The 22,386-nt window shown below is 46.3% G+C and overlaps 1 protein-coding gene across 16 annotated transcripts in view; it reads left to right on the top strand.

The window, feature by feature from the left end:
- Window positions 1-22,386, top strand: part of TNS3 (tensin 3) — a 505,358-nt gene that overhangs the window by 459,293 nt on the left and 23,679 nt on the right. For all 16 annotated transcript variants that reach the window (XM_090049504.1, XM_090049500.1, XM_090049503.1 and 13 more), the window contains 4 exons: window positions 8,719-8,890; window positions 12,909-13,552; window positions 17,984-18,070; window positions 21,566-21,697. In XM_090049504.1, coding sequence (XP_089905630.1) covers window positions 8,719-8,890; window positions 12,909-13,552; window positions 17,984-18,070; window positions 21,566-21,697 — 1,035 coding nt within the window. The remainder of the gene's footprint in view (window positions 1-8,718; window positions 8,891-12,908; window positions 13,553-17,983; window positions 18,071-21,565; window positions 21,698-22,386) is intronic.

Genomic DNA, 22,386 nt, shown 5'->3' with positions numbered 1-22,386 from the left:
AGCAAAGCAGATTTAGATTAGATTGTAGAAAAGGCTTCCTTACTGTTAAAAGAGTGAAGCCATGAAATGGGCTGCTCAGGGAAGCTGTGGAATCTCCTTCACTGGAGGTTTTCAAGAGGAGATTAGATAAACATTGAAGACGGATGATTTTGGAGTAGCATTCCTCCAGGGAGGTGTACCTGTTCAGGGAGGTGAAATCTCATCATGAATTCGGTGTTTGCAAAGTCATACTTCACAGCAGAGCGCAAGCTGTAAAAAAGGAGGAAGCTGAAACATAAGGCAGTGCCTATGCCGGTAATGGCAGGTGCAAAGCTGTTTTTTGCTTGCTCTTTTCCCCGTGTCTAACCCATTTGCCTAATTGTATTTTCCTTGTTCTTCTCCCACCCATCCTCTTTGGGTCTATTGCACGCCACCCTGCACTTGAAACTCTCACCGCTGTCGTATGTCCAGCTTAGTATTCATACTTTCCAAAACACTTGTAAGACTTTGTCCTTCTCTTCACTCAGGCAGTAGCAAAATAGATGTTAGTTTAAATAAAAAGCAAAACCCCTAAACAATAGAACTAAAATGAAGCATGCCACACCAAACCTTTCCAATTTGTCCCCTTCATCCATCAGGCCTTGGTTATGAAAAGAGATCCATGCACCTTGTTCCTTGCTGCTGTGCCTCCTCGCCTGTAGGCACAGACAGTAGTGACACTTTGCCTGATATGGCCCCTAAAAGCATTCTACAGCTGTGATCAAGCGGAAGTGCATAGCACTTTAAAAGGGCCCAATTCTGTGAAAATCTGAGCCCTCGTTGCATAAGGGTTCAGATGAAGATGCTCCAAAATGAAGTGTCTTCAGGAACTTGTGTCTGCTCATAGGGCCTGGCTGACTGTAGCTCAACCCTGCTTCAGTGCTGTTATCAGAATGGGAGGGGGAAAGGGAGCAGAGGAAATTTGGTCTGGATTTTTTTCTGCTGGCACTGGAGGGTGAGGCAGGTGGATTGGAGCCCTTCCTCCCCCCCCCCCCCGGTGCCATCTGGGAACTCCCCAGAACAAGCTCCCTATACTCCCTTTTCCCCTTTCCATTCTGAAAACAGTGCCAGACCTTGGGTGGGTGGGGGGAGCATTGCTACGGGGAGTGTGGCTGCAGGCTCACAACCACTCTAAACAACAGCTGGATTTCCCAGTCCCTGGGACCCAACAGCAAACTTCTGCTGGGTCCCGGGGGACCATTGTAACTCATGGCACTTCCTGCAAATGGCTCTGAGTTACAATGGGGAGCTACTTTTCTGTCTGCACCTTGTGTTCCTCAGTACTTTCAGTCACTTCCTTCCTCTCCTCTCTTCTTTCTTTCTGGAGTTGGAAGCCAGCTGTGCCTCTCAAATCCTTGCCTTGCTTTGTCACCTCTCTTACAGTCTAAGATGGACTTGTGCACACCATACTTAAACTGTCTCAGTGCTTCCCACAAGGAGTTCAGACAATTGAAGGGAGTAATTTGTTGCATGAAGTATTAAAACTAAATCTTTGAAATGGAATGTGGCCATTTTAACTTGGTCCCATGGTTAAAGGAAGGTTGTGTCAGCAGTGACAGGAGACACTGTCATAGAAATTCCTGCAGTTCCAAGTTATGGGTGGGAGTAATAAAGCATAATATTATTACCCTTGCTCCTTATGCCTGTGTTATCTCCACATGGCAGTTGTTCTGTTCAGTGCATTGGCAGTGCCATTTCAGAGTTGGAGCGAGCTGGGAAACAAACTACAAAGTGATATGAAGTTTCTGTGCCAAATGCCAAGGATATTGTTCTCTGTTCTCAGACATATTTCAAAGGGAAGAAGAAAGGCTGAAAATACTTCTTCATTAACACAAGTAGTATGGAGAGGCAGATAAATACCAGCTCATGAAATATGTCTTTCTGTACAGGGGGGTGGGAAAGATTTGGGGTTTTTTTCCCCCTCCAGTAGAACACAAATATCCAAAACAGAAATATATTTTACAGGATACAGGATCTTCTCCAGTCCAGCTTTTCTGGTACACTCTTGAGTGCTTTAAATTCACTCTGTGTGGATGAAAGTTTGACAGGAAATCTTTGTAAAAGAATTAATTCATATGCTTGAATATTGACGAGCGGAAGATAAAAGCCACAGATTACATTTCCATGTGCGTTCTAAATACAACCATTGATAGGGGCTTTTGGGGGGTAAATATCAGTTGACATGGCTTCCTGTAAGTGTTTTGTTAGGAGAGTTTTTGTACCATTCCCTGAACAAGCCAATAAGTATTGATTGAATAGTGGACTTGGCTGCCAAAAATTTCCAAGCGTCACACATGGCTTCTTGTCCCTTTACAGCTCTTTCATTACTAGGGAGCTGTTTTAGAGTCTTTTCATCCAGCTTTTAGACTATGCCGGTGTGTTCTAAAGGCCATTTAGGTCCTCAACCAATCCAGGATGTGGAGGAGTAGAAAGGCAGCTCAGTGTTCTCCCATCTCCCAACAGTCTTCTCACTTGTGTGAACAACTGAGGATCCAGCCTGAAATTTAGAGTTGCAAGTAGAGGAGCACTGATGTATCAATTGCATGTCAGATCAGCACTGATAAATGGAAAATGGTTTTCTGGCCAGTGTAGCCAATAATGTCACCAATAAATACAATATGCCTTTTGGCCGAGGCCCCTAGATGCCGTGTGGATGTGTGAAGCCACACACATGCACATGGCCAGGGATGCAGGCAGGCAGCATAGAGAGTGGGGCACTGCAGATAAGTCTGTGGAGGGGAAGGGGCATGGGGGAGGAAAGGGATGTTGTGGGGAGCAGATTGAGGCCCCCACAGTGAAAGAGCGAGTGGGGCTGGGACTAGGGGTGCTGCCCAGCTAGGGCAGTGAATGGGGCCAAGGCAGGGAGCAGGACAGAGCTTCAGGAGACTCATCCAGAGGCACAGGAGAGCGGGTCCCCACCACTGTGTGCACCCCCCCAGGGAAGGCATATGGAGGGAATGTGCTCCCCCAGATTTGTGCATGGGGCAGATGCAAGCTGCTTACTGTGGGTTTGGGCCTCTCCGTCCTGCTGCCTTTCCCTCAGGAGGTCCACACTGGCTGTGTATCCCATGTCCACTCAGCAGCAGTGCGGTGATGAGTTGTGCCTCCCACTGCCAGGTAGGCAGGTGGCATGCGGCTGTCTTGGGGATCCCAAGGCAAAGGCAGCAGAGTGGGGAACCCCAAGCCTGCAGCAGGCAACCCACATCCACCCTTTCCCTGCTCGGTTCCGCTCTTGTTAAAAGCATCCCCACGCTTAAAATAGCGGTGGCAGCACTTGAATTAAAGCTCATTTGACGAGCTTTAGTTCAAGCGCTGCTGTCGCCACCACCACCATTTTTAAGCACCAGGACCTGATCCCCTGGATGTTCCACCTATGGCTCTGTCCTACTCCCCGTCCTGGCCCCAGGTCCCATTCACTGCCCTGGCTGGGTAGCACCCCCAGCTCCTGTCCCACTCCCTCCCTTACTGTGGGGGGGCCTCAATCTGCTCCTCCCATGCCCCTTCCCCTCCACATACTTGCCTGAAGGGAGCTACTCTCCACACTGCCCAGCCGCATTCCTGTAAATCAGTTATTGGATCAGTATTGGCCAATACGGCTGGTTAATAATTGACTATTGGTATCAGCCAGGTGAATATTTATCTGTGCACCCCTAGTTGAAAGAGGCCAGAATCTGTGCTCTGTATTCAGTCAGGTTGAAAAGGAATTATTTTTAGGGCTGATACATGAGGAAGAATGGCTAAATCTAACTTGTTTTTCTCTCCTCTGCCATTGTGGAAACCTGGGATAGCAGTGAGAGTATTTAAATGTTTCACAGAGAAGAGATTTAGTGTTTTCTGTTTAAAGAAGGGTTTACACTGAAAAGTGAGTCCATAAAACATACCACTTCCTAGTTTCTTATGTTTATTCAAAATCATCTACATACTGTTGCAACAAAAAGAACCCACTACTTCTTACTCTTTCTAGCATTACAAAGGCTATGTCCTGGCTCATGTATTATCCCAGTTCTTACCTAGGATCTACTTGCAAACTTACTGTTATTGCCAAAAAATCCAGTGTGCCTCTAAGGTTGTAGCACTGATCATTATAAAACAACATGTTTTTCAGATCTGTAAACTGTGCAAATTTGACCTGAAGTAGTACTGGGCTTTTAACTTGTCAGCATGTTAAGAGATCCAGGGGCACAGCTTTAACAGGTGCACTCTATTACAAGCACCAATGCTTTACAGGCGAGCAGTTGCTATCACAGTTTCTTACCACAAGTATGAGAATTCACAGAAATTACAATACTGTGTAGATGAACTATCCCTTGAGCTACAGGGTTAACAGTTGGTTGGGTAAGTGTGGACACTAGATCACACAATAGAGGTTGCAGCTGAACTGCACAGCAGGCTTGTTTTTAATTGAATTAAAAACAAAGCTGCTTTTGTGGAGGTGTGCCTCTTGATTCTATGAGACCAGACATGGGAATAGCTGAATAAAAGGAGTTCACACTGTGTTGGCAGATTGCAAAGGCTGATTCTCTGCTGCTTTTCACCTTGTTCAGTTTTTTATTTCCATGTAAGGTTGATATAAAATGCTACTTAAATCAAAGCAACAGTGTTTTATATCCATTTATATGTTCACTCTACAGAGGCCTAAATGACTGCTAAAGTCTCAAAGCAGTGAAAGTTGAAGCCCTGATTTTCGCCCTTTAACAAACATTGTTATCAGTTTTAAAAAATGTGGTTATTTGTTGCATTTGACTGCTTTGGATTGACCGTTTGCACTTTGCTGATACGGTACTGGAGTGGAATAAACTTTGCAATGTTTCATAAATTCCATTCCTCCTAAGATTTATTGTTACTGCATTCCTAAGGCCTTGTCTACAGTTACCCTTGTTGTGCTCCCAGCCTGCAATGTGCAGGGTTGAAGACACCCACAGGTTCTTTGCGGAACTGAAGTGTAACAGCCAGCCAGGAGAATCCATGTAAATGGGCTTTCAAGCCCTGTGTAGTGCTATGCTTGCCAAGTATCTTCATGGTATTGCCTTGTACCAGGAGTCATCACCTATTAGCTTGGGGAAGAACAGTTGGGTTTTGAAGTAAGGGTGCACCAATAAAGATTTTCTTGGACAATACCAATGGCTGCTTAACTGCTATATCAGCCGATACTGATCTGATAACCTATTTAAAGGAGTGCAGCCCAGCAGCTTGGAGAGCAGCATCTGGCTGGTAAGTCTGTGGTGGTGAAGGGTGTGGGGAAGGGAAGGGAAGGGAAAGGGCGTGGGAGGCGCAGATCGAGGCCCCCCACAGTGAGGAAAGGAGTGGGGCAAGGGGCTGGGGTAGGCACTGCCCAATCAGGGTAGTGAATGGACCCCAGGGTGGGGTGGGGCATGGGGTAGAGCTGCTGGCTCCTCATCCGGAGAGCAAGGTAGGAAGGCAGGGGCAGCTCCCCACTGCTCCATGCACCCCTGGCAGAGGCATGGGGGGCATGTACCCCCAGATTTGTGTGCAGGGTAAGGGCAGACTGCCCACTGTGTGCTTGGGGCCAGGGGCTGTGCTGGCCTCATCCTAGTAGGGGGAGGGGGAGGAGAAGCGGGAGGCAGGCTGGGCCAGGGCTGTGCTCAGGGTAGGCAGAGGTGGAGCAGGTGGCAGTGGCCCTGAGTATGTGAGCCACAGCAAATTTTGGGCTGGCTGTAGCCCATCTCACAATCCCCCTCCTAGCGCTGCTGCTCATCCCAAGTGCAGCTCCAGCCCAGCCCCCACCTTGAAGAGGCTGTGCACAAATCTGGGGGGCACATGCCTCCTATGCCTCTCCTGTGGGTATGCACAGTGACAGGGAGCTGTGCCCACCTTCCCCCTGCATCCTCCAGACGAGCTGCCCACAGCTCCACCCCACTCTGGGGGTCCATTCACCACCCTGGCTGGGCAGCACCTGCCCCTGCCCCAGCCCCTCCCTCACCATGGGTACCTCAGTCTGCCCCACCATGTCTCTTCCTTCCCCCATCCCTTCCCCTCCACGGACTTACCGTCAGGAGGCTGCTCTCCAAGCTGCTGGGCTGCATTCCTGGCCACACCCATGCTGCAGCTGCGCACATGCACACAGCATTTATTGGTGACATTATTGGCTACACCGACCAAAAAAAGCCAACTGCCAGTAATGTTAATTTTCCTTTTATTGGTGCCAATCTAATATCCAACTTATATGTCAGTGTACCTTTGTCTAGAAGGTCTCATCTACAGCAGATGTTAAAGATGTGATGTTAGGTTGAATTATGTAGTTCAGCCTAATTACTGATAACACCTTCTAAAACAATAGGTGAAGCAAAGAAATTATACTTTAATATACAGTAAAACCATCCAGCTTGAACCTGTAACATTGCACCTTTAAAAACTAGTGTAGATGGATCCTATTGATTCTAACAGAAGCCAAGCCAAAATCAGCCCTGTAGAATTGGGCCTACAGTGCTTTGACATTAGAGGCTTGATATTTGGCCATATTTGTACCAGTGTAAACAAGATCATAATCTACTCTGCAGCTCTACAGCAGGCGCGGATTCAGAATTTTCAAATTTCCCCTTTTCGTAGAAGTAGGAAATATCTTCAGAGTTCAGTTTGTAGACCTGATTTTTCCAATGAGTATAGTAATTGCGAATACATTTTTTCTCTCTCTGAAATTAAATTTTGGGGGTCAGCACATTGCTACTCCCTGCAGTATGAGCACTACATTAAGAATCCAAATAGTCTTCACTCAAAGCATTGATTTTGTAGTTTTTGTTATCTCAGGCATTTCTTTTAAGTACCTACATCTACCTTTTTCAATTGATATAACCACTTTGCTGTGCTGTGAACTGAAGGTAAAGAAAGATTGTGCTTTAGGCTGGTTCTGCAGTTCAGTTTACAAGGATAAGAGCCTCTACTTTTTCCTCTTCACAGAATCATAAATATTTAGATATGGGAAAGATCTATTGGTTCATCTTAAATGTTCCCCAGAGCCAATGCTGGATTGTTCCCCAGGGTGTGCTTTTTTCGTATTATGTTCCAACTTCTTTTAAGTCTCTGGGCTCCAGCGATAGCAGTTAACTGGAGATTATAATACAATCTCTGTAGTTAGGCTCCAATTTACAAAGGTTGAGGTCAGTGGAACTATTCATGCATGTTAACTTATTCAAATCCTGAAGTGTTTGTAGGATCAGAGTGCAAGGCCTTGTCTACATGAGAATTTTACAGATTCAACAAAGAGCTTGTCTACACATAGTGCTTTGTGTTGCTTTAAAATTACATTAGTTTGAAACTAGCACTTAAGCTTTTAAAGCCAGCGTGGACATACGTATACAATAAGAACATAAGTCTCACACTTATCTAATGGCATCTTTCTGTTCGAGGTGGGTTACATGTTTTCCTTTGTGTAAGTGGTTCGGGGTGGACCCAGCATTTCCTAAAGTGGGGTGCAGGATAGGCAACCCTTATTGCAGGTGTATCAGTACCCCCTGCTTCCACCCTCCTCTGACCCACCAGTGTGGACAGATCACACTGTGGGAGCCTCTGGGGAGTTTTTAAAGCCCTCAAGTAAGTGAAAATACCTCATTCCTTCCCCTTCATGCTCAAAGATGGCCCTCTCCGCACCTCTTTCCCTCCCATCCCCCCCCTCCCCTGCCTGTCCGTGCTGCATTTTCCATGGTGGTGGTAGGAAGGGGCAGAGAAGTTTCAGAGCCAGCAAGGCGGAGTGGGACTGGGCTCAGCTAGGGAGGGGACAGTGGTAACAGGGCAACTGGAAAGTTCCTGAAGCGTTTCTCCCATCCTGCCTAGTCCCAGTGTGGGAAAGGGGGACCCCCTATCCATCCCTGTTGCCCTTGTCCCCATCCCCAGCTGAGCACAGTGCTTTCACAGCAGGCAGGAATGGCTCTGTTGCTTCTCTGCTCTCATGACCAGAAGCTAAGGGAAGGAGGGGCAGGGATGGGAAGGAAAGGGACAGGGAGAGGATGGTTCTTTGAGCAGGAAGAGGAAGAAATAAAGTATTTTCACCTGCTTTAGGAACTTCTAAAAGTCCCGGAGGCCCCAGCACTGTGGTCCAATCCAAAAGGGGGGGTGCAGCCACACCCCTGAGGTGGATCATGAATGATGTTGAAAAAAGCCTTCAGCAGTCCCAAGAACTAAACACAGATCTGCCAAGTCCCTCTCAAGTACCCTTTAACCTCAATTGTGTCCTACTATCTTTTCTCAATGGACAAGACTAGACCAACAGGATGTACCTCAGTAGCTAAGTGATAGGAAGCTTAGGTATCTGATGAATGGATAAAGGATGTTGTACATGCTGCTAATTAAAACATCTCTGTCTTATGTTGGGGAGTGAAGAATGGGGGGAAGAATTTTAAATAGTTTATTTTTATCTGTTCACATCTTGAGGGTTAGAGAACATGCCCTGGACGGTAAAACAATCAACTTAAGTAGTGCAGTTCTGTGCCATTTGCCCTCTCTCTCTCTCAGTTGTTCCTTTGCTAGAAATTTACAGCAATTAAGGTAAGGTAAAGTTGGAACTTTAAGCGTAATGACAACAGCTAAGATTTTAAATAAAGGTATAGAATCTACAGCACGTCTCCTGTTACATTGAGCAGGAGGGACAGGGGCATTTTGCAAATGCTTTTATGCAATCTGTGGTTGAGTTCTCGGAAGACTGATTTAAAAAAAAGCAAAACATGTCTTTCAATTCATTTGCTACAGAATCTCGAAGTTACAAAGAAGGCCTTAACCATACTGTTGTGACATCTGACAGTACCATGGGCACCAATCCTGCTTTACTGAGGACTGACATACAGATGGCTTCTTCCTGTCAGCGGCCTTTTGCATCTACATGCACCATTTCAAATAACAGCTCTATCCCACAGGAACAAAGGTAGGAACTTGCCGGGCCTTTTCTCCCACCTGCCTATCTAATTATTCTGTTGCCAGTCTTCACATGTCATCAGGTCTTGCAGGGTGTTAGTACTCCAAGACTGGGGCGCATCAGGTTGAGCCTATACCTGTGGTTCTCAGCCTTTGTAAACTCAAGGCAACCCTTGTAAAACTTAAGGCACCCATTAGAAAATACCTGCTCACTCACTTTTTCAATACAGAAAAATAGTAGAGCAATTCTGTTGCAAAGATTTCAGAAAGACCACAGCAGGTCAGAATGGTTTTAACACAATGGTTTCCTATTTGAAATCTCTGGGTTTATCTTGTGAATCATGCTTATACATCTAACAGTGCCAGTGTTACATGGCAGCCCCCAAACCCCACTGAAAGGATCTAAAGGTATCAAAGAGTGCAGAGGCACCCTGGATGAGAATATCTGACCTATATCATCAGCTGGGCCAGCCAATTTAGGTGTAAAGCATCACCATACCCATGCCAGAGTTTTTGAGTGTAGACAAGATTCAGATTAGGACAATACTTAAGTAAGAATACAGTGAAGAATGTACCTGCAGAGAGCAACAGTCTGGTTTTTGAAGAGAGCTGAGCACCCACAAATCCAGCAATATTCAGTGGGAACACAGCTTTCCAGTATCAAGTTACAATAGTCTGCTTTCGCAGTCCTCAGGCAGGCAGAGCCCCTGCTGAAACCAGTCAGGGTTCTTGGTGAGGGCGTCCTCCTTAATACCATGAGATGGGTGCAGCAAAGGGTAAGGCAGTCTAGTTTCTGGCCCTTTTATGCCCCTTAGTGCAGAGTGGTTGTACTGGGCCATAAAATCTGGAACCAAGTTATAGACAAGACATGATGAATAAGAGCATCAGAAAGCTTGGATGCCAAGGGGAGATTAGGAGAACCAGGGTTACCTGCATGACCATCATGATCTTAAATGGCATGCTTATATTGCAGCTGCTGTGTAGACTATTTTTAGAATATTACAGAAATGATCCACAAAGGCCTCATTCAATTTCAAAATATATCAAGAGCCAAATCCTTTTAATTCCAGTTACTTGGTTACAGGCCCATACGCATTTATCAGAAAGCTAACAACTCCTTGACAGTTTCACTGGCAGGTGTTTGAGAAAATCCTATAAAATTTCATATTGAAAATGTATTGGCTCAGAAAATAATGTTAACAGCGCATATAATTCTATCACTGTGGCAGATATTCTCCTTGTGATAAAATGTTCAGAGAATTTCAAGTATTGGGAGGAAAGAGTGGATGCAGAAACAACGTTGATTTCCTTCCCGCTGTCAAATTGGCTTTGAAAACTGCTTGTTTTTGATAGGTTATTATTGGTGCACTGCTGATGTGTGCTACTGCTTGGAGATTTGAATCAGTCCCTTTGCAACAAGCAGTGGTAACATGTTAAAACAAAGAAGAAAAGAGAGAGAGAAAGAAAGAAAGAGAAAAAGAAGGAAAGGGAGGGAGAGAGAGAAAGAGATCAATCGATTGATCAAACAACTGACAGTGGAAAAGTAAGATGAGAGGCAGAAAACAGATACAACAAACAGGAAAGGAAGAAACAAATGAAAGAAAGTTGTGAACACTGCAGTCAGTAGAGGTTCAGTACTCTACTGCCTAGCTCTTCCCCTGCAGGGTTTCCTACAGGGAAAGGTGAGGTACAGTACTAGTGCTGGCGGTCATGCCCACTATAAAATTCCATGCCCTACTGTTGATCTTCCCTCCCATATACCCGAGTGTCTAATTCTCATATTTCTAATCATAACTAATTGCCTGTCTTTTGCCATCGTTTTTGGAACTCGCACAGTTGATGTGAACTGACTGAAGAACTCTTAGCAGGCAGCCTGTCAGAGTAGCACTGATTCCACCTTATATTTCTTTTTGCTTTTTTTCTGGTCTAATTTTAAATTAGTCCTTCAGGTAACGATGTTTTTGGCTTGAGAGACTGTGAATCATAATAATCCCAATAAATAATGTTACAATCAATCACTGTCTAAAAAGTAGATGTAACCTGTCATTATAAATAACTAGGAATTGGAATTAAAATCTCAGCCTCAGGCATTGTCAGCACTGGTAATGTGAAGTCATTACAGAATCAAATTTGAAGACCCTATTTTTAAACTTTACCTTGAAACATTTGTTCCTTTGTTCATTTTCTTTTTTTTCAGGTGGGTGGGGGTTGCATTTCAGCTTTAAAAATACTCTTCAGCTTTCTGGCTTTTTTGTGTATAGGTGTTTTCTTCTCTGTATTCCCATTCTGTCTGTTGTGGTGCCGCTACTGTGGTATGTACAAAGCTCCTGGCTTCCACTTCCACAGTGCCCTTTTAACCAAATCCCTGCTTGGTATTTTTAAATTCTTAACTCCATCCCTCTTCCCCCATGCTTCCCTCCCCCCAAGCCCTTTGCCTCTGCATTACAGGTTTGTTCTCCCTTGACTGCAGCCCCTCTCCATAGCTTTTTAGCTGTTTTCACACATTAGACTTTTAGAAAATGGAATAAATTGTGACTCTTTTCACCTTTCAAAACTTTGGGACAAGAAACAAAGGACTGAAAGGGGCTTCTTGGGTCAGTTCTGCACTTTGACATGTGGAATTCTTCCCTGGTGGAACAATCCTAGTTTCAGTGTTAGACTATTTTGTTCGATAGGGGAAAGAAAAATAATGTCTCTGGTGCTCTGCACTATGTCTTGCATGTCCTGTATTATTCCTTTGCCATTCTTATATGACCCTAATTAAAGCTTCCCCTTTCATAAATGGATGACCTTATGGTTAAGCTATGGACACCTCGATTCTATTTCTGATGCTGTTTCTGATATAACCTTGGGTAAATCCCTTAGCTGCTTGGTGCATCAGGGCACTTACACAAGTTACGTATTTCATGCTGTTGGGCTCCTGAAAGCACTCCACAGCCATGATGTAATATACACGCACAACTGCAGAGCACCTTTAAAATGGCTGATCGCACAAAAAATTACCATCAAATGAGGCATTAGATGAAGGTGCTCTAAAACAGAGTGTGTTAGAGAATGTGTGTTCCTTCAAGGGTTCATTTTTTGCATGGGTGGGGGAGGGGGGCTAGTGTTCACACCCTGCCAGCACCAGCCCAGCACCACCCCTGGGGCTCTCGGCACAGGAGAAAAAGCAACAACAGCTACCAGCTGGGCTTGGCCTGGCTGGAGCTGGGAGGTGGGGGCAGGGTGGAATAGAGCACCCTTGCCTCAAAAGTTCACCTCCAGCTACCCTGGCTGGGGTATTGGGAGGAGCTGAGCCAGGCCCGCGAGGCAAGGGGGCTCCGTTCCACTGTGACCCCAACCTTGTTCCAGTTCCGGTCGAGCCTAGCCAGAGCTGCTGCCGCTGCTGTAAAGAGGCCTGGGGTGTGGGGGAAGGGAGCACCCCCTCACCTCACAGGTCCAGCCCAGCTCCCCCTAATTTCCAAGATGGGGTACCTGGGGAGGCCCACAACATGAGGGGGCTGTGTTCTGCAACCCGCCCCCCGCCTTCCAGCTCCAGCCAAGCCAAGCCCAGCTGCTGCTCCTCTGTCCCCTGCGGACAGCTTTGGAGTTTGGGGGAGGGGGGGAAGGAGGGAGCCTGGGGCGAGGGGTGGCTTGGCTGCCTCCTCAGATGCTGTGGGAGTACCTCCGCCTGTTTGTCAGGGCCAGTGCAGGCAGGCTCGAGCCCTCACCCCGACCCAACAGGTGAACGTCAGCTCTAACTCATGGCATTTTATGTAAAGCACTGTGAGTTAAAGCAAGACCCCTAAACATCTGGAGGCACCCTCCGTTTCCCTGTTTGTATGATAATACATACCTCATAGAATAGCACGGCTGATGTAATTAAAGCATTCTGAAAATCCTTGTATGAAGAGTGTTATGGAAATTTGAAGTATTGTTGTCTTGGTTAAGTTTATTTATTGATACTGCAAAAAACTGGAATGAAGGCATTGTAAAATGAAATGCTCTCAATGCATATGGGAATGATTTGTCTTTTTGTTTTTGAACAGCCCTCATGTAACTGAACACTCTTGGCTAAGCAGCCAAAGACCCACCCATTCACCCCAGCTTTCAGTGATGGGTAACAACAGGCCAACAGGAAGTTATCTTTTGCCCTCAGAATTTTCAGGCTCTGTGCAGGAAGACTCGCTCTTGTCCCATTTCCCATCCCCAGGCCTGCAAGTTATCTCCTTGAGCAGCCAAGAAGATTCATCATCAGAGCAGCAACAAGAACCTTCTGCCAAAACCAGTGCCCGGACTTACCTGAACTATGGTGGAGCCAGTGTAGGCAGCAGCCCTTCCTTGGAGGAGAAACAGGCTACTTTCATGGTCAACAGCAACAGTTCTCCCAAAACTATGAGCTCACCACTGGCAAGTGAAGAAGACAATGGCTTTTTGGAACACAACTTTCTTACAATGACCACTGGACATAACAGCCAGAACAGCATGACTCAGCAGAAGCACGGAATGAATCTGCACCCCCAACCACCTCTTCCAGAGAAGAAGAGGTCTTCTGAAGGAGAACGTTCCTTTTGTTCCATCTCCCCTTCTTCTAGTGGCTTCTCCAGTCCCCACAGTGGGAGTACAATCAGCATCCCATTTCCAAATGTCCTGCCAGACTTTTCTAAAGTTTTAAATACTTCCCCTGTGCCAGGTAGGTTCTATGTTACAAGGATTCCAGGCATACCTATTGTCAGGGAGAGGAAATTGGGAGCGGGCTGCTCTACGTTTTAGAGATCAAGAAGAAAAAAAGGAAAAATGGCACCTGAGTATTTATAGTAAGAGGAACTCATTCACTAGTATTAGACACATTGATTCTAAAAGCAAAACTCTGTAGTGTTTTGTCAGAGCCCCTTTGGTTGTGTGAGTAAAGTGAAGCCCTCTCTTCAGGTTCTTCAGTAAATCTGATAACTTCTGTTAGACCAACTCAGCTGGTTGGAAAAATTCTTCTTTGCAAGCTTTCTGGTTTAAATACCCTTCATCAGGCTGAGGAAGCATCTGCAGTTGGTCTGTGTTCTTCCTGGATGGAATGAATTGTAAAGAAGCCAGAGGCTGGACAGGTATATGCATGCAAGACAGGCTGTCAGTGAAGATGTAAACTGAGGAGTCACTGGATGAGAGAGGCTGGGGGGACGGAAAGGGAAATTAATGTAGCTCATAAATAGTGGAGAGGGACCTGGGGACTCAGATGTCAGGCAGGTTATAATGCATCATAAAACCAATATCTATATTTAGTCCATGATATTTTCATGAATTTCATAGACATTAGAGCTAGAAGGGACCTCAGAAGATCATCGAGTCCACCCCCCTGCCCCAGGGGAAGGAAGCCAGCTGGGGTCATAGGATCCTAGCAAGATAAGCATCCAATTTACTCTTGAAGATGTTCAGTGTAGATGCTTGAACCACCTCCAATGGCAGGCTGTTCCAGACCTTGGGGGCTCGGACAGTAAAGAAATTCTTCCTTATGTCCAGCCTGAAACAGTCTCACGGTAGTTTATAACCATTCGACCTCATCATCCCTTTGGGCGCTCTGATGAACAAACGCTCTCCCAGATACTGGTGGTCACCCCTGATAAACTTATAGGTGGCCATCAGATCACCCCTGAGCCTGCGCTTTTCCAGGCTAAAGAGCCACATGGCTCTCAGCCTGTCATTGTAAGGCCTGTTTTCCTGACCTCTGATTATGCACATGGCTCTTCTCTGGACTCTCTCAAGCTTCTCCACATCCTTTTTGAATTGTGGGGCCCAAAACTGGACACAGTACTCCAGCTGCGGCCTCACCAAGGCCGAGTAAAAGGGGCGAATGACATCCCGGGATTTGCTTGAGAAGCATCTATGGATGCAAGCCAGCATTTTGGTCACTTTACTAGCCGCAGAATCACATTGCAGGCTCGTGTTCATCTCGTGGTCAATGATGACCCCCCAAGTCTCTTTCTTCCATAGTGCTAGCCAGCATAGCACTGCCAAGCCTATAAGGGTGCTGCAGGTTTTTCTTCCCAAGGTGGAAAACCCTGCATTTTTCAGTGTTAAACACCATCAGGTTCTTGTCTGCCGATTTGCTGAGCCTGTCCAGGTCAGCCTGGATCACCCGCCTATCTTCTGATGAGGATGATTTGCCCCAAAGTTTGGTGTCATTGGCGAACTTGGCCAGTCCACTCCTGACTCCAATGTCCACATCATTAATGAACATGTTGAAAAATATGTGTCCAAGGACAGAGCCTTGGGGGACCCCACTGGTCACAGGACACCATGATGAGTGACTGCCATCAATTACAACCCTCTGGGTCCGACCACGGAGCCAATTTCCCAGCCAGCAGATCGTGGTGGACCCAAGGCCACAATTGGCCAGTTTCGCCAACAGGTGATCATAGAAAGGCTTTTTTGAAGTCAAGATATATGACATCAATCTCATCTCCCTTGTCCAGGTCACCTGGTCATAGAAGGAAATGAGGTTGGTCAAGCAAGACCTACCCACAACAAACCTGTGCTGGCTGTCCCTTAGGATGTTGGCGTTGGCCAGTCCATTAAGGATGCCCTCTTTAATAAACTTTTCTAAGATCTTCCCCAGAATAGAAATCAGGCTAATGGGCCTATAGTTAGCCAGATCCACTTTCCTTTCTTGAAAATAGGCACCACATTGGCCTTCTTCCAGTCTTCGGGCACTACACCAGAGCGCCAGGGGTTTTTAAAGATCCTATAAAAGGGGCTGGGCCATGACACTCGCCAGCTCCTTGAGTACCCTGGGGTGTAGATTGTCAGGGCCGGCTGACTTGAAGATATCCAGCTTCTCAAAATGTTCCTTCACGAGGTCAGCATTGATGGAGGGCAGGGGATCTCCCTCACCTGGACTGCCCTGTCCCATAGCGGGCATAGGTGTCCCATGGGACTGATGAAAGACTGACGCAAAGTATCCATTTAATAGGTTGGCTTTTTCCTGGGCATCAGTTGTCAGTTGCCCCATCTGGTTCAGCAGGGGTCCAATGTTTCCCTTGCTTTTCCTCTGGCTCCCCACATATCTGAAAAGGGACTTTTTGTTGTCCTTGATGCTCAAAGCTAGTTGGAGTTCAGTTGCAGCCTTGGCTTTCCTGGTTTGCTCCCTGCAAGACCAGACCAGTGCAGAATATTCCTCCTTGGAGGTGAATCCCATCCTCCATCCTTTGTAGGCTTTTCTTTTTAGCCTTAGGAGGTCTGCTAGGTCCCTGGAGAGCCAGGGAGGCTGCTGTGCCCTCTTGCTGCCTTTCCTTTGAGATGGAATAGACTTAGCTTGTGCACTGAGGAGCAACCACTCTTCTGGAACTCCCCTCTCCCTGGGGTCATGGTCCCTGAGGGCCTCACTGACAAGCCTCCTGAGCTTGTCAAAGTCGGCTTTACTGAAGTCAGGGACTGCTGTGTTGCTGACTGACTTGCCAGCTTTACGGCAGATGGTGAAGGTGATCAGCTCATGGTTGCTGTCACCCAGCTTCCCATCGATCACTAGGTCACCGATTAGGTCATCCCCAGTAGCCAGTACCAGGTCGAGCAGCGCTTTGCCTCTCATTGGCCCATAGACTTCTTGAGTCAGGTAGAGGTCATCCACGCACGAGAGGAAGCTTTGCGACCGCTCGGATTTTGCTGAGTGATCCTCCCATGAGATGTCCGGGTAATTGAAGTCACCCATGACAACCATGGTCCTGGAGCATGCAGCCTCAGCCAGCTCCTGGGCGAACTCCTGGTCAAGCTCAGGACTTTGGGTGGGAGGTCTGTAGTAGACTCCCACTGTTGTGTCCCCTGTGCTGTGTTCCCCACAGATTTTTACCCAGAGGGTCTCCAGTCATCCACCGTGGTCACCAACATCAGCTTGCAGAGACGCGTAGCTTTCCCTAACATAGGGAGCTACACCCCCGCCCCTTTTATCTACTTGATCCCTCCTGTACAGGGTATAACCATCTATACCCATGGTCCAGTCATGGATGGAGTCCCACCAGGTCTCCGTTATCCCTATGACATCATAATTAGTTGCGTTAAGCAGAAGGACGAGTTCCTCCTGCTTATCCCCCAAGCTCCTGTATCCTGTATCCAAGAGGCTGATGAAGTGAAGTTCATAGGGTCGTATATAAAAAGGTGTTTTGTAAATTAATTTGAGGATTAGAACTGAGAGATTGAAGAGAGAGTGGTTTCCATGTGAGAAAGTTATTAGCGAGTAGATTTAGATTAGACATCTGGAAGAACTACTTCACAGTCAGGGCGGCTAGGAGCTGGAACCAGCTTCCTGGGGAAGTGGTGCTGGCTCCTACCCTGGGGATTGTTAAGAAGAGGCTTGATGACTACCTGGCTGGACTCATTTGAGTCCAGTCTTTTTTCCTGCCCAGGCGGACTTGAAGATCTACAAGGTCCCTTCCGACCCTACTTCTATGATTCTATGAAATGTATCCCCACAGGTAATTGGGTATTCTTGTCTTTGATAGATTTCCAGCATGCGTTCATTCTGATGCACAGTTGTTGTTTGGTCTCTCCTACGTATCTTCTATCAGGGCATTTGGTACATTGGATGACATGTATTACATTTCTGGAGGTGCAGCTGTAAGATCCAGGAATGCTGATGGTTCTGTTGTGGGGTGTAGTAATTGTCAGGGGTGGGTGGAGATGTGTTGGCAGGTTTTACATTTCTTGTCATGGCATAGTACTCCAGATGTGGCCTCACCAGTGCTGAATATAGAGGGGAATAATCACTTCCCTTGTTTTACTGGCATCCTTGCTAGACTTATGGCAAGAAGTAGTTGGAATGTGGCTGTTGCCTTCCAGTGTATGTGCAGATTTGACCAGGAGCCACTGATAAGATCCTTATTTAATATAGCTGTATAACTATGAATGTTCAGAATCTATAGCTCCAGTGAAAGGGAACATTAATAACACTTGTGGAATTAACCAAAGTATCATGTTATGTACATTTTGGTGTAGAACTTCCCCAAACTCTCATTGCATGGTTCTTCCAACTCAGTCAGACTAACCAGCATCTCCTTGACAGACATGAGAACCAACAACAAAAAATTCCCATAGCAATTCTGGTGCAAAAACATTTTTTTCCTTTTTTTTTCTTTTTCTACAGACAGTACAACTGATAAGCATGTGACTGTAAAATTTGTCCAAGACACATCCAAGTTCTGGTACAAGCCAGATATTTCAAGAGAACAAGGTAAGCCAAGTAATGTGTGCTTTGGGATGTACAGTTGCAGAGGGCCTGTTCAGGAGTTTTCTCTATAAATTTCTGGTGCTTGATGCTTAAAATGCTTTAGATTAAAGTACAAAAACAATTTTTGTGTCACCACTGGGACTAGAGCCCCGTATGCCAGTGTAATTTAGAGGATTACGGGTTTATTAAACAAGACTCAAGGAGTCAAGGTTTTAGCTTATAGGTCAAGTTCTTAATCCCTCTAGAATGACACAAAGAGACCTTAAAGCTGTCTGTGCTAAGAGCTAAAAAAGTATGGTACAATCTAGACATGGCCCTGGCAATCCATTCAGTCACCTCCCTTCAGTGGCAAGGAGGCTATCCTGGAGAATGGTAGAGAATGGACAAGAGAAGCAAGTGCAATAATAGAGATGTAAATACCAAATAAATATTTGTCATTACAACAGGTTAAACAATTAATGGATTGGGTGCAGTGACAGGGATGGGTGCAGCAGTGCTAGGCCATGCCTCTGCAGTCAGGAAGGGGGATGCAGAGCCTCCCAGGCCAGTGCTTGCCCTGCCATGGAGGAGGGGCTTCAGCCATCCGCCCCAAACAGCATGATGAGCCAGAGGCCAAAGTAACCCCACCAGGCAGGCAGCACAGCCCAAGAAGCCCTAGGGGTGAGGGGAGCAGCAGCCAGCAAGGGGCTGCAGCCACCAGTGGGCAGCTTCCCCGGGCTAACTGCAACAGTGCAGGAAGGAGGGGGGAGGAGAGAGGCAGGGAGTAGCTAGCAAGGGTCTTTACCAGTCCGCTGCAGCCACTGGCGTGATTTCTTGTTGGGACAATGCAGGGTTTACCTTCCCTCCCAGACTGTGCCCAGCTCCAGGGTAACCAATAACTAGTAAGCTAGAACCAGTTATCACTGAGCTGATTGGTGAAATGATTAATCATTTCACCATTCATGTCCCTAGTGCAGTATTCTCCATTGATCCAGGTGGAAGGTAACTTTCTAGCATGAGTTATCCAGAGTCCGTAGTCTGGGATGCTCTGAGGGCAAGTTTGGTCCCCAGGATTTGGAGAGCTGAGGGGACAGGGGACATAAAACAACCTCATAAAAGCTACTTACCGTTTGCTTAGATTCTCTTAAGTGCTACAGTAGCATGGAATTTCCCATCTATGTTTTAAATATACTTACATTTATAGCTAATGCAAGAGAATGTTGCTGTTGACAGAATCAAGAATAAACTCCTATGTAGAACAGCCAAGATACTGCTATCACTGTGTGCAACTCTTGAAGATTGTTTTTAATAGCTACCTGCTTGTTATCTGGGCTCTACATTTGTTAGTAGTCTTACTGAACTCTACATGTGCAATAGGAATAGGGAATGGAGTTTTTCCCAGCAACCCTTGCCCATGTCACTGCAGCCAGTTTCCATGGAGACCCCAGCACTGCCGCCACCGTGACATAGAGACTGGCCCCAGCAGCACTGGCAGGATGTACAGCTGGGTGAGGAGCCGCTCCAGGGCTGGGACCTTGTGGCAGTGACAGCATGGTCTGAAGCCAGGGCAGAGCTGCGATCCGCTGCCTGCACATGCTGGGCAGGGGCTTGGCCGCAGCAGATCGCAGCTCTGCCCCAGCTCCAGCCCACGCTGTCACCACTGCAAGATCCCAGCCCCTGCCACGGAGCAGCTCCCCTTCCAGCTGCATCCCCTGCCAGTGCTGCTGGGGCCAGTTTCCATGGAAACCCTGGCCCCAGATGTCATGGCTTTGCTGCTAATGGGGTCTCCATGGAAACCAGCTGCAGTGATGCGGGCAGGGGCTGCTGGGTAATGGAGTCTGCTGCAGGCCAGATCCACTATTTTGCCTACCCATGCAATAGAATACTGCGTGTTTAAGTGTCCAAAGGAGAATTCTTGACTTGCTGTGCCTAGTAATGAGGTGGCACCATAAGAACACGCATAAAACTAACAAGGTGTTGTTTTCACAACATTTCAGCATTCACTTTTTCCCCCCACCTAATATCATTACTTTTTTTCATTTTATAAGGAAAAATGTTAAGGAAAGTGAGTGTGGATTTTTGCTTTTTGCCTGAAGGAACAATTCTATGACAGATGGAAACTCTAATGTAATGCAGAGTTAGAAAAATTATGCAAACAGCCTCCTGAATTCCATATTTTTACATATTCACCACATTGGCCTCATCCAGGAGTGCTGGGATTTCTTGTAGGATTGCTGAAGATCTGAAATGCTTATGGCTGGATAAAATTTATTCATAAAGTATAAAAAAAAAGAAAAGAAATACTCCAAAAACTTATTCAGGTTTTAGGAAGAACCAGGCCACTGGGCATTCTGCTATATGACACTGCAACAGTACAACAAAATTATTGCAAGAAAGATTAAGACCTTGGCTACCAAGGAGTGGGTTTTTTAGCAATCTGATGCAAAGGCAAGCAGCAGTTCCTCTGTTAGTCCCTCCCACTGTGCATAATCCAGCTCATATCCTCCAGGCAGAGGTCACAGAACAAAGAGGAAAAGAATCCCAGTGCTTAGACTCTCCAAAAGCAAGTACCCATCTACCTATATCTCCCTGCTTGCATAAAATGAGAACAAAGGAAGATAGTACCTTCCTTCCAGCACTTGTTGATGAATAAAGACAAGTATCCTCCCAGCGTCAGCACTATGTAGGACAAGAAAGCAATGTTGTCTCTCTAGACTGACTCTTGTGGCCATATTACCTGCTACTTTTTCAACCATCAAACACAGTATCATCAGGAACCAGCTTTTCCTCTTTGTCTAAAAGCACGTCTGCTGGGACAGAGCAGTTTAGAAGGAAAGTGCTGGCTTTCTTCTGATGATGGGAAATGGGGCACATTTTCATTATGAGGCCAGGGACCATGGTTGCCAACATACCCCTGCTGGTTGAGTTCTAATCTGGTCCCTCAAAGGCAGAAAAAAATGTTTCTTAAGCCATATTTTCCTGTCAGACCTGTGCAATTTTGAGAAACTATGGTAATGGAAACATTCCAATATGAACCAAAACCAAAAGCTTGTATCAGGGCTTCAGTCACTGGCAGCCTGAGACCGTCTCTAGCATGGTCTCTGAAAACTGGAAGTTCAGTCCTGGATCCCAAACCCCCATCAGATCCAAAGATTTTTTTTTTCAGTTTTGCCTGTTCCTTACTACTTCCCATCTCACTGGAATATTGTTAGGATTAGTTCATTAATATTTGGACAGTGCTTTAAATATATGCAGCACCATAGACCAGACATTTGTGAAGCCTCCAGGCTGTGCTTGGAGTAAGATACTGTCCAGTTTGAACGAGGAATCCAGTCAGGTCATGCAGGTGCATTGTCATAAATACCAAAATAGCCAGGGTTCTGGCTCTTTTTCAAGGTTGGGGTGTGGGGAGGAAAAACAGCTTCACATGCTTTACTTGCTCTTTCAAGGAGGATTTGAAGCAGTACATGTATGTTCATTACCCTGACTGAAAACATTTTTCTCCCTGAACCCTTGCAGCCATTGCTGTTCTTAAGGACAAGGAACCTGGGTCATTCATTGTTCGAGACAGCCACTCATTCCGGGGAGCCTATGGCCTTGCAATGAAAGTTGCTACACCCCCTCCTTCAGTGCTGCAGTTGAACAAGAAAGGTACTGTATAATTCCCACAAAGAGAAGAGGAGCACTTAATTAATACATAGTACACAGAGAAGTCAGTCACCCTCCCTTCCCATAATGGAAAGAACAGTAAGCTCAGTTCAGAGCCAGTCAAGTCATAAGTCTCTGTTTGAATTATTTAGAATATCATAAAAATGTTTCCCAGTGGAAGTATAGGACATTTCTGTACTGTGTGATAGTTTCTTGCACCAATTGCCAATTCTACACACATTTTGGGTGTCCATGTATTGTGTAATGTCTACATGGAAATCCAGCACCAGATCACCATCGGTACCCCTCCCTATTTAGCAGAAGGCTGTTTTTTATATATTGTGCTCAGTGTGATGCTGCATATCCTCATGTGCAAAAATGGGCCTTTTTTGGCCCCAGGAATTTGTTTCAAGATAACCATATATCAGAAACAAGAAGCAGTATGGCAGACCTACTCCTTTGGACAACCATGCCTTAGCACAGAGGCATCAAACATATGTCCAGCCCATGGAGCTGTATGATTCTGCTTGTGCATCTCTGGCCAACCCCATACATTGGCCCTGACCCCATGTGCTGCATGCAGGACAAGGGGTTGGTCAGGGATGCATGCTGCATGTGGTGCCCCATTAGACCAGCCCTGGGCACTGGCCCTGGGGCCAGTCCAGATCTAGCTGTACTTGATCCAGCATGCC

This window comes from Crocodylus siamensis, chromosome 5 (genome assembly GCF_052110815.1).
Source record: "Crocodylus siamensis isolate JL-2025a chromosome 5, ASM5211081v1, whole genome shotgun sequence".
In the NCBI taxonomy this organism is placed as follows: Eukaryota; Metazoa; Chordata; order Crocodylia; family Crocodylidae; genus Crocodylus; species Crocodylus siamensis.
Note: the sequence above shows the minus strand (reverse complement) of the source record. Positions and strands in the feature narration are given on the sequence as shown.